A 12444-nucleotide genomic window follows, 5' to 3' on the forward strand; every position below is an offset into this window, starting at 1 on the left:
GAATAATCCAAGTTTGTGACCTCGAGCGCCGAACGCAACTTTGTCAAAAATGGAATAAACCGCATTTTTGTTTAGATTTGGGCGATTATAAACCTAAAGTACTAGTTTTTGATAGTAACTTCCTACGTTTTTAAAGTAGACTAAATTTGCTACAATAAGACACTAGAATTGTCTCTGTACATCTAATAGTTTCCGAGATAAAGCCTTTCAAAATGTATATTTTTTTCGAACTTGTATTCGTAGGCTAAGTAAGTGCAGTGAGTATACACTTTTGTCTCAGGCGATGCCGGTTGGCACAATTGTTTCTAAGGTCAATCAAAGCTGATTTGACCCGGTACCACAAGATCGTACCGGCCCCGACCCCCCCCCCCCCCCCCCAAAACAGGGTTGACAATGTTGCGTTCGGCGCTCGAAGTCACAAACTTGGATTATTCATTGGGCCAACATCATAAACAAGTCTGCAAAAAATCAGATCTACCGGATTTGACACAAAAGAGCCAGGTTACAAAATTCGACAAAGTTACTGGATTATATACAGATGTAGTGTATAATTATTTTCCATCGTATTATTACGGAAACGCACGAACGTGTCTTGCTATTTCAATCAGTTGCGATACAAAAAGTACTGAGATTGACTGAAGTAGTATGACAAATACAAACGATTCCGATTCCGAGAAAACACTATGGAAAAAAAATATGCACTACATCTGTAAGTAGAATATTTTCTCATTTTGTTTGAACGGGAAATGAAATTAATTGTTTTGAAAGTGGAAAATTCTCATTTCACAAAAACAGAAATAATTTGTATTTTTATGAACTTTTACAGAAGTTTCTGATTTATATTAAGTTTTTGAAAACTTTTCAACTTTGCACATCTGTAGGTAGATAATACCTACATGGGATGAGAAAGGACAAAGTACCCATAAATATAGTAGGTATACAGGGTGGAAAGGCACGACGATCCTTTCCGGAAATGGGAGATAGTTTAGCCTAAGCTCTATATTTTCTCCATAGAAACTATGTTAATATGGGCAACCGTTTCTAAATTATGACCTTTTAAACATCCACGCAAAAAACTACTTTGTTCTAACCCTAACAGGTGACAGGGTCAATGAACTTACTTGTAAACAATCAGTATTCGACAGGAAATTATGCTAATTTGTTGCCATCTAACCATTTTTAGGTCTGCTTACAGCACGGTAAGAATCATTGCAGGATTTTCGCTTTCTTAGTGGTTCCACTTGTTCAATACTTGAATGAAATAGTTATGTTATTCCTTAATATTAATAATACTAACCACAACATTGTTTACAACGACAGTTCAAATGGTGACATTGACAACCACTCAAAAGTACGCAATCGTCTTATAAATATCTCTGGTTTCCTTGACTGATAAAAAGGTTTTAGTTTCTTAACACGTTTCACAAAAATATTTTCGAATAATTGGAAACTATTTAAAATAATAAAAAATTACATGTAGGTTGTGTTAGTTGCACCAAATGAACTTGCAAAAATGAAATACTAAGAATAAATCAAGAATAAATACTTCTTCAATACCAAACTATTAACAAACCTTCTTGCGTGGTAGGAAATAGACAAGACGTCTGATGTTTGAAATTAAATTTTCATTGAACTATACTTATTGAATGTCATATTCTTCAAATAAAAATGTTAGATGCTCGTGGCTATTTAAATTTGTGGGGCTGTGTAAAAGATATGGTGTACCAAACCAAACGGAATGTGAAACTGCGGACGAAATGAGACAAAGGCTAATTGGTGCTTTCTGCGGAGGATAAATGACGAAGAGCATACACTATATCGCATGTGCATCGACATACTCGGGTACGGGCTGCGGCGGCGTTGTAATACACGGAGGTACATTTGAACACCGTATGTGAAAAGAAGATAGTATTAAATATTGGAAAAAAGTAATTATCTAAGAAAGTAATAAAATTGTTTGTAATATTTTTGCATGCATTTGATTTATTTGACATTTATGCGTCATTCATACATCATTGCGATACTGTCAACGATCGGAAAAAAAGTGTAAAGTCCCGAGCTTTCCCGACGGAGATCCTTAATCTAGCCGTCATGTGCACATGCTATAGGGTTATCACCACAGTTAAAAAGTAGTATTTTTGCAATTTTTATTTTTTACTCAATTAACGATTCTTACCATTACCAATAGTCTCTGTATCACTTAAACGACCTAATACTTCCGGGAAGGATCGTCGTGCCTTTCCACCCTGTATAATAAATTTTATACCTATATTAAATTTTTAATGTAATTAATTAATTATACGTGCCCATAACTCAATATTCTGGTATTTCAGTTAAAGATAACCCACTAGAAGCACAGCGTCTAGTCGTGCAGTGCTACATTAATCTCCAGACTTACCATCTGAGCATGAAGGCTATGCTCAATGTCGACTTCGTTCAAGACATGATTAACATCTTGCAGGTACGTTATTCCATGTCGAATCCTCATTTATCTGAGGTAGTAGGTTAAGTAGGTTGGTTAAGGCTCGAGTCCTTTGTCCTTTACTTTAAGACTGGATTCATTTTTTCAGACCCATATAATTAAGTCAAAACTCGAGTTCTTTCAACTTGTTAGATGAGCGTTTTCCAAAAAAAGTGTACATTTCATTCATGTTTTCAAAATATTGACTTCTTGGGCTCATTTTACTCAGAATCATTTGTACATTCACGCCTCATACATGAAAAAATGTGTCCAAAGATTTCCTTTCCAGATCGTCACATTCTTGTATGAAAATTTTTTTTATTTGTATGAACGTGACGCACTGGAAAAAACATTTTTCATACAAAATTTTGGGACACATTTTTTCATGTATGAGGCGTGAATGTACAAATGATTCTGAGTAAAATGAGCCCAAGAAGTCAATATTTTGAAGACATGAATGAAATGCAGGACACTTTTTTTGGGAAACGCTCAGATACCTGAGTCTTTTGTAAAGACTAGGACCTTTTCAGAGAACTCTCATTTGTTTAAATCAAAATGCATTGTCTTTATGTATAATTCATGGGGTAAGTACCTTCATAGGTAACAATACAATAACCATTTATTATTTCAGCGTATTGACATCAGTTTAAAGAAGATGGCTTGCAACGTGCTCACTGGTCTCATGGCCGAGCCAGTCGCAAAAGACTTGTTCACCCTCTGCAAGGGCGAGGAGGTATAGTTGAATAAGTTCAATAGGACAGGGATTTATCCCGTTGAAACATCTGCCACCATTTGGATTGATTAGAAAGCTTAAACTTGACATTGACTTTTCATGCCAAATTTGTTGCCTCTCTTGCATAATAATAGATCGATAGAAGGAAAGAAATTTAGTTTTTCGTTTTTCGCAGTAGGGCCTCAGGTGCTGCCTTCCACATCTACAGTTCACAAGCGTTGTGGTTTCTACATAGTTATTTAGTTAAACTTGACATTAACAATTCAACAAACAAAGAAACGCTGGTGGCCTAGCGGTAATAGCGTGCGACTTTCAATCCGGAGGTCACGGGTTCAAACCCCGGCTCGTACCAATGAGTTTTTCGGAACTTATGTACGAAATATCATTTGATATTTGCCAGTCGCTTTTCGGTGAAGAAAAACATCGTAAGGAAACCGGACTAATCCCAATTAGGCTTAATTTCCCCTCTGGGTTGGAAGGTCAGATGGCAGTCGCATTCGTAAAAACTAGTACCTACGTCAAATCATGGGATTAGTTGTCAAGCGGACACCAAGCTCCCATGAGCCGTGGCAAAATGCCGGGATAACGCGAGGAAGAAGAAGAAGATTTCAAGTTAAGTACATAAATAGAACAACGGAAATAAAGAGAACTAATACTACTTACCAATGAATATTGGCGCACTCCGGACCGTCCACATGTCCAGCCTTTCCTGGGGATCGTTGAGAGGTGATACAATGTGCCAAGTTTTATACAGTCAATGGTACCTACTTGTGGTTTCTTATATTCATTTCCGTATTGCAGGCAAAAATTCGCACGATCAGCTTGTCGACATTAACAATCATAGAGAGCTTTTGTTATATATCGATATCATTATATGGAGTTTACACTGTATTTACCTACTAAGGTGGTGTCAACAAATCTGCACATCAAACACGTCGGGTTTAACACGGCGTTGTGCACGCTCATCACGGCCAGCGTGACGGATGAAGGAGCGGATGTGTATCTACGCCTCGGCACTGTGCATTTGTAAGTTGCCCAATATACATTTTTTTGTCAATTAGTAATAATTTTTTTGTGACTTCGGGATTGTTACGTAACTAAAAGTTGTTTTAAAAATTTTCGTCTGGCCGAAATGTTTTGTATAAACATAGATAGCAAATATTTAGCTACGAATAGATTTGTAGTCACAATTAGAAATGTGTCAGTATTATTAGTACCTATTTAACTCTATGAAAATCGATCTTACAAGATTGATCCTATATCGATATATTAAAACAATTATTTATTTCGTTTGGCTGTTACATGGAAAATACTTCGAGTATGGTAGGTATAGTTGACTTGTGAAACGGCTTAAGCAACTTTTGAACCTAATAAATAATACATTTTATAGTTACCTACAAATTTCAAAGCACTTATCAATTATCAGGGTCGTTCCAGGATTACATAGAAAGGCATTACTGTTTACTTTACAGTATGGTTGAAAACCGTTTAGCAAGATACGTGGTGAGCGCCTGGGAGCCCGCCCTGGAGGCGATCTTCCGGCACCATCCCTCAGCTAAGCTGGCCTATACTGGACGGTTGGATTTAAACGACTTTACTCGGGTCTGTATATATCACTGTTACTTCCATAGTACAATTCAACTTCCTTGTTGCTTTATATATAAGTAAGGGTTCAGTTTGTACCTTTTTGGTACAAAACTGGGGTTTCTTCGTTGAATTTCTTTGTTTTTGGAAAGCGGTAAAATACGTAGAATCGATTGTCATTCTTTAAAATCGGCTGACTAGTTTTGACAATACAATTAATCACACGTCATGGGCAAGATGTTCAAATGACCTGATTATGAGAAGAGCGTAAATAGATAGGTAGTATAATTTGAACCTAAACCCCTTAGGTACCTATTACTACTGATGTACGTACATAGACTAGACTAAAGCTAATGAGCATCACAAAAAACATACCGATCATATATAATTGCAGGAAGGCTTCTACGTTCAAAAGCGGCTATCCACTCCGTTCCCCACCATCCAGCAGCTAATGGACGAACCCCCGCCTCACGAGGACCCCGTGTTCATATCCCTGTTCCAACCCCCAGTCTCCGAATCCGGGGTCGTTTCTGGCATCGATTTCGGACATCAGTGTAAGTGCAAACTTGAGTAAAAGATGAAATTCAAAACATTTATTTTTAAATAAATGTTTTTGAAAAAAGAACACATGCTGATATTAAAACAATGGACGCTATATTAGGATCTCCTCTCTGCATAATGCCGCGGCAATCTGTTCAGAGCGAGTGATACCTACCATACATTTCCTTTTGAGGTACCGTCAAGTAGAGTAACTGGGGACATGAGGAATAACATTAGACAAACAAAATATTCCCGAATTATACAAACGATCCTGGCAGAAGTGTACTTTTTGTTAATCCTTGAATCAGGACTTACCAGTCTTATGGTACGTAAATTTTTCAAGTAGCTTGATTAGTTCATAATAAAAAAAAATGTCCAAAGTTAATCTTCTGTCCCCAGTTAACCCACTTGACGATATCGACCTTATGCCTTATCCTTACCTATATGCCTGTTAATAAATGTTTTTTAGGGTTCCGTACCCAAAGGGTAAAACGGGACCCTATTACTAAGACTCAGCTGTCCGTCCGTCCGTCCGTCCGTCTGTCACCAGGCTGTATCTCACGAACCGTGATAGCTAGACAGTTGAAATTTTCACAGAAGGGCAGCGACGGGGGTGGTGGACCTCTCGCTACACAGGATAATAGCGGCGATGCTGGGTAGCGAGAGGAAATGGGAAGCGGTGGCCTCCTTCTGCGAAGAGGTCATGTCGCAGAAGGAGGAGGCGGAGAGGGAACGAGAAGCGGCTGCTGACGCGGTTCCTCTCCGACGCAGGCGGCAGGGTCGAAGGCGGAGAGCATATGCTCGCCTCGAGCCCTAGTGGGGCCAGCGGGTACTTAACCAGCATTGCAAGGCCCCACACGTCGTAGGGGGGGATCAAGCGTTTCTGATCCCCCCCTGCATTGTGAGGGTGCCCTGGCGATAAGCCGGGGCTGCCGGAGGGCGCCATGGTGGAATGTCATCGATCCCAGTGCGCCCTCACGAACGGCAAAGAGGGTGAAACTCCGGAGTGGGTTTAATGGGTAGGGCCAAATTCTCCCCCCCCTCTCGCCACGAGAGGGACAAGGAGAGGCGAGTCCCACACACCGTGCGTAAATGCATTCCCACTCCGTCAAAAAAAAATAAAGATGATGTATTTCGGTTGCCGCTATAACAACAAATACTAAAAAGTACGGAACCCTCGGTGGGCGAGTCCGACTCGTTTTGATTAATTGTATTTACATCATTATTTCAGCCCGCGATATATCGTCGTCGATTATGACTTCCTCCTCGATGAGGATGCGGCTGCCGCTTCCTGATGATATCAATTTACGAGGATACGTTCTGCAGCAGCGGCTCTGGTTTGGCGATCCGTAAGTTCAAAAATATAAACTCGTCTTAACACACTTATTACCTACTTATTCCAATTTTTTTAATTAAGAGAAAAATCTACCCCTTCGGCAAGGCCTATAATGCATATACACAAAAGGACGGAATGGAATAAATCGCACCTGTTTGGCAAGCTTCCCTAACTCGGTTTGATAGAGCGATCGGACCGGCGCGCCGCCGCGCCGGTGTTTCGAAAGATCGCGAATTCGAGTCTAGCTGGGAGCGGACATTTTTTCACCCTTTTAGGGTTCCGTAGTCAACTAGGAACCCTTATAGGTAGTTTCGCCATGTCCGTCTGTCTGTCCGAGGCTCAGTGATCATTAGTGCTAGAACGCTGCAATTTGGCATGGAAATATTCAATAAACCCGACAAAGTCGTACAATAAAATCAAAAAACAAAAGTTTTCGAGAGTAGGCCAAAGGTATGGCCTACCTTAGGTATGGCGTCATTGCTCGAAAATATCGGCTCGATTCGGAAAATGAATTAGATTTCTACTAGACTTCAACAACTTACGATACGGATAATTTAAAGATATTTGTAAGATAGATATGTCAAATTTGACGTTTCCGCGATTCTGGAGGTCCTCTTGAACGATTTCGACAAGTTATGACTTAGATATCCAAGTCACATCTAGTTGATATCTAATGTAGATCTAGTTGATCTCTAAATCGTCTCAAGATCTTGTGATTATCTCGAAATCCGAATAGGCCTGTATGGCATCATACCTTTGGCCTATCGTCGAGTAGATGGCGATACTTTTTGACAATAAATAATAAGGATCTAAGTCAAATGGCGTTCGAAAAGTGTTAGTCATTTGTGTCGAAAGATGGCAGTAAATGTACTGAAGTGACTACATACATTTACTTTGACAAAAATTATTCCTCTAGTCTAAATTCTCTTTGCGTAAAATAATGTGGGGTGTAGTTTTTTTTTCGCTTCAACCCTACAGTGTGGGGTATCGTTGGATATATAGGTCTTTCAAAACGAATAGGGGTCTTCAATTTTGATAAAGTATATATTTTCAGAAATATTCGCTCCGAAAGAAAAAAATATTTTGTTCCCCCCTCTAACTTTTGAACCATGGGTCCAAAAAATATAAAAAATATCGTAGATATGGAGCTTAAGAACGACATTAAATGAAAACTATAGCGAACATACCTAATCAGTTTAGCAATTTTTGAGTTATACAATCAAGTTGGGTAGGTTATCCACTAACAGCCTTTATAATTATGATGCACTATAATTTATTTTCTTTTTCATTTCAGAACAAAATCTTTACGATTTATCGAGATAGAAGACGCACATTATGAAGTGAGGTATGAAGCACATCTTTTTAGATATGTATCTAAAAAGTAAAAACCGGTCAAGTGCGAGTCAAACTCGCGTCCCAAGGGATCCGTACTGCACACATTTTCGAACGAGCGTGCAAAGCGAAGTTCTTACAACTTGGAACACACGGCTGGCTAGGGGCACCACGGCCCATTTCCATGTTTTTTAACTGATCTATCAGACTAGTTACGCAATAACTTTAGTAAATTTGTTCTAAACTAACCATTTTTTTTTATTTAGTTCAAGTATTAAGTTAAACATAGTGCCTAAGTACATTCTTTTTGCGTTGGTTGGGCATATCTCTGTTATTTGAAGATAACAAATACTCGTATACGTCTGACACAGCAGTTCGACCTTCTCATTTAGCTACTTTAGCCAATTATTTGTTATATGTTTGAGTGAGCACTAACCTCCTACAGCTCATCCTTCGACCTTGCGTGGAGGCCCACCTCTCGGATGCTTCAGGCCTTCGGCCCCACACAAAGCTTGTTCTTCGACCTTCGCACTAGCTGTCCACACCACGTTTCACGTAAACAATTGCGGTTGTGACTTGAGGCCTTGATACAGCCTACCCGCAATTTCTATTCTTAAGTCCGACTCACGCTTGACTGCAGACTTCTTATAGGTTTTCCAGTAATCTATAGATAAAGAACTATTTTTCGTGCTTTTTGCCAAGATTTACGCCCAGCAGTTACGGAGATAAAGCCCCCTCTTTTATCTGGTCATTTTTGCCTATTTTATTAAATAACTTGTAGTACTTCTACACTACCTAGTTATTCTAAAATTATAAAAACCTTATTCTCAGGATCTGAGATTTAACTCAGGATTTACTAAAATTCCCGTTATATAGTGATTCTGTTCTGTTTTCACCTTAATAATCCTAGAAATTATAACGATTCGTTTCATAATTATATTAAATGTGCGTCCGATTTCATAGAGCAGGCCCAATCACTTAACGAAAGATAAATAGATAAAACAAAATCGATGATCTTCTTTGCAGGAAGCATGCACATGTCGGAGGCTCCGGGCCTTCAGTGCCTTCGACCTTCGCATTCAGACACTTGTATACTATGATTACTGTTCTCTGTTTGAGCACTAACCTCCCGCAACTCGGCCTTCGGCCACGCGTTTCAATGAGCCTCTGCTGGACGCTTCGAGCTTTCGGCCCTACGCGTAGCTCGGCCTTCGGCCTTCGCAATAGCTGTCCACACCACGTTTCACGTAAACCATAATGGCTGTGTCCCTAAAACAGCCCAACCGCGTTTTTTTTCTTAAGTCCGACTCACGCTTGACTGTAGATTTCTAATAGGTTTTCCTGTCATTTAGAGGTGAAGAACTATTATGTGTATTTTTTTCAAAATTTTAGACTCAGTAGTATCGGAGTTAAGGGGGGGGGGGGGGGGCGGTCATTTTTTGCCTATATTCTTAAATAACTCCTAAATTATTTATTATAAAATTATAAAAAAAATACATTTGAGATCCTTAAAATAAGCCCTTTCATTGAATATGTTGCACAGCATTTCGCTGGTTGCACGATATGGTTTGCATAACTTTGTTTTTTAATTTTCTCATTTTGTCCCCAAAAGTGCCCCCTATATTTAAAATTAATTTGTGTACCAAATTTCAACTTAATTGGTCCAGTAGTTTTGGAGAAAATAGGCTGTGACAGACGGACGGAGAGACAGACGCACGAGTGATCCTATAAGGGTTCCGTTTTTTCCTTTTGAGGTACGGAACCCTAAAAAAACAAGTAGACACCTAAGGGCGTTTCTCAGAGATGACCTTCGGTGCCTGACTTCGGTGCCAAATTTTTTTTTTAACTTATTTGATATGCGACTTTATTTCCTAAAATCTAGGCTTATTATAAAAAATATTGGTAGTGGAGGCCTCCATTAGAACCTTATAGTTTTTAAGATATTTGAGATTTAAAAAACACCGAAATCATGTGCAGGCACTGAAATCAATTGGCGTCACCGAATTCAATAATGCATACACAAAAATCACATTTCAATTTTATATCTCAACCATATTACATTTTAATCACATTTTTCATTCTTATTTGATTATAAGCGATGTAACAAGGCTAATGATGTCGAAAGCTTACATAAATGTAATAGATATAGACCCAAGATTTTAAAGTAATCTAATTACGACTTGTAAAACAACATCTCTAGAAGATATCCCACACTATTTGACTGTCCTCATATAATAGGGTGATGGGCGATGTATGGTCCTGGAACGAGTTTCAGACATGTCGACCACAAATTCGCACATTAGTGCCATAAAGGAGAAGGTGTTTGTTTCACACAATCCGACCGCACACGCATCAAAAAGAAACTTATGTTACCTACACCCGATAAACAAGAAACTTTTGATCAATGCTCAAAAAATATATAAAGCAATGTGATGCAATACGGAAAACAAGTATTTTTGAATAACAGAGTTTTAAAGCGTGAACTCCATCAATTTAAAACTATTTGAAGTGGTCGACTAATGCCTGAAGATCTAATTACCCGTTAATTATTTGAGGGTGCTGGAGATCTCCAGCACCCTCAAACACTTGAGCTAATTTGTAACTCCTATATTTAGACATAAAGACATAAGACATTGAGGATTGTTAAAACATTTGCTATGTTCAATTTGGGTCTATGTCTAGGTCTCATTGCCTTTGAAGCGATCTCGACATTAGAAGGCCACTTTATTTTTAATCCCTTGTTCTGAACATCCTGTCCCTTGGGTGTGCATAGTACTTACATACACAAGTTATTGTAAAAGAAGTGGGATCTAATTGACTGCATTCATTTAACATGCCTGACACGTTTAAAGGTATCGAGGTGTAGGGCCTCAGGTGATACAGAGGACAATTAACATAATTTACTTCATTGGTTTGAAGAGAATATCAAGACAGAGAAAGAAACATTGGGTCTTCAAGTTTCAACACACGTCTGGTTTAAAAAACTACTCATAGTAAACTAGTGATCTTTTGTACCTATTATGACTTAATTTATTTACAAACATAATTTTACGTTTATACTACGTATCTTGCACTTTTTAAGTGTGATAAATTAGTACAACAAACTAGGTTACAAAGCAGGATTTGAATTCAGTGATCACTTTTTTGATATCGGTGGTCAAAAAATCCACCGAATCCAAGGAAATCAACACCAGCGATGTCAAAATTAATCGCTTTTTAGCAATTACAGAAATAGCATGAGTGATACAGAGGAGATGTAATAATGATGGATTTACGTACTTTCGAGGATTTCTTAATCACTTGCATTAACGATAAATGCACTAAAACTTTCGGAGTAAATTGCACCACCGATCTCAAAAAAACATAGAACCAAACCCACCGAAGGACGGTGAAACCTTTAAAAAATCACTTTATTATACTGTGACTGTACCTCTGCTCTATTCAACGGTTAAGGCACAACTAAAGCATACTATGTTTGAGACACTGAGTTCCTGGTTTACAACTTTGAAGGAGTACCGACATGTTTTGCAAATTACACCGAAATCAGGCACTAGCCCGGGACACATCGTAAATTTGGTTTTATTCAATGAGTTGAGCAAACACATTATTGTGATATAAAGAATATGATAAGTTAACTAATACCCTATGCGTGAATACCCATAATAACTCCGATCTAATGCCCCATCTTGAGTAATAATTTTTTGTTTCATAAAATCTGGGTGCGGGACACTCCCACCGAACATCATTTTGGGCATTTGAATTTTTTTTTCTTGTATTATATAAATAATAAATAAATAATTTGATAGTGCCCCAGACAGAATATAGGCTGAAGATCATGCCTAAATTAATTCAGATTTATTGAACAGTAAATTCAATCATTTATTGCCCCGGACACGTAAAAATGGCCCTCCTGCGAAATGCCCCTAAATAGGTACTCGGTTTGTTTATAAATATACTAGCGACCTGCCCCGGCTTCGCACGGGTTAACAAATTATACAAATAAACCTTCCTCAAGAATCACTCTATTGATAGGTGAAAACCGCTTGAAAATACGTTCAGTAGTTTTTGAGATTATCGCGAACAAACATACAAACACACAGACGTGGCGGGGTACTTTGTTTTATAAGGTGTAGTGATGGGTGTCAATGAAACTACCAATCATCATGTAAGGTGCAGGTGCAAAAATCTGTAAACCAGAAGCACTTCATACTTTAGCAACATTGTATGCTACTGCAACGCTTATCAAGGCATCTTGATTACTGGTTCTACAGTAGAAAGTGCTTCTATTTTAGTAGATATTTGCCATTTTCAAAATTGCTTACCCTGCTTTAGAAGTTTCCCGGGTAATTTTAAATATCTGGGGTCTAATTGCCGCGACCCGTACAAAATTTATGAAAAGAGTCGTGGCAAATAGATGCAACCACAGACATAGCATTTACTGAACAAAAACGTTATTTA

The 12444-nt window shown here is 38.5% G+C and overlaps 2 protein-coding genes across 2 annotated transcripts in view; both read left to right on the forward strand.

The window, feature by feature from the left end:
• The window catches only part of LOC134789689 (armadillo repeat-containing protein 3-like), a 53544-nt gene that overhangs the window by 31859 nt on the left and 9241 nt on the right, over positions 1 to 12444 (forward strand). The window contains exons 14-15 of the mRNA XM_063760292.1: positions 6550 to 6667; positions 7949 to 7999. Coding sequence (XP_063616362.1) covers positions 6550 to 6667; positions 7949 to 7999 — 169 coding nt within the window. The remainder of the gene's footprint in view (positions 1 to 6549; positions 6668 to 7948; positions 8000 to 12444) is intronic.
• Positions 697 to 6135, forward strand: LOC134789576 (uncharacterized). The gene is made up of 7 exons (XM_063760145.1): positions 697 to 709; positions 2334 to 2461; positions 3093 to 3194; positions 4099 to 4220; positions 4667 to 4796; positions 5173 to 5348; positions 5916 to 6135. Exons 1-7 carry the CDS (start codon positions 697 to 699, stop codon positions 6133 to 6135), a joined length of 891 nt encoding a protein of 296 aa, XP_063616215.1.

The sequence above is a fragment of the Cydia splendana genome, chromosome 4, assembly GCF_910591565.1.
Source record: "Cydia splendana chromosome 4, ilCydSple1.2, whole genome shotgun sequence".
In the NCBI taxonomy this organism is placed as follows: Eukaryota; Metazoa; Arthropoda; class Insecta; order Lepidoptera; family Tortricidae; genus Cydia; species Cydia splendana.

Excerpts from the sequence above, each read along its gene's own strand:
- LOC134789576 (XM_063760145.1), top strand. Across the intron at positions 3,195-4,098 it reads CCCTCTGCAAGGGCGAGGAG|GTGGTGTCAACAAATCTGCA; the intron begins GTATAGTTGAAT and ends TTACCTACTAAG. Across the intron at positions 4,797-5,172 it reads ATTTAAACGACTTTACTCGG|GAAGGCTTCTACGTTCAAAA; the intron begins GTCTGTATATAT and ends ATATAATTGCAG.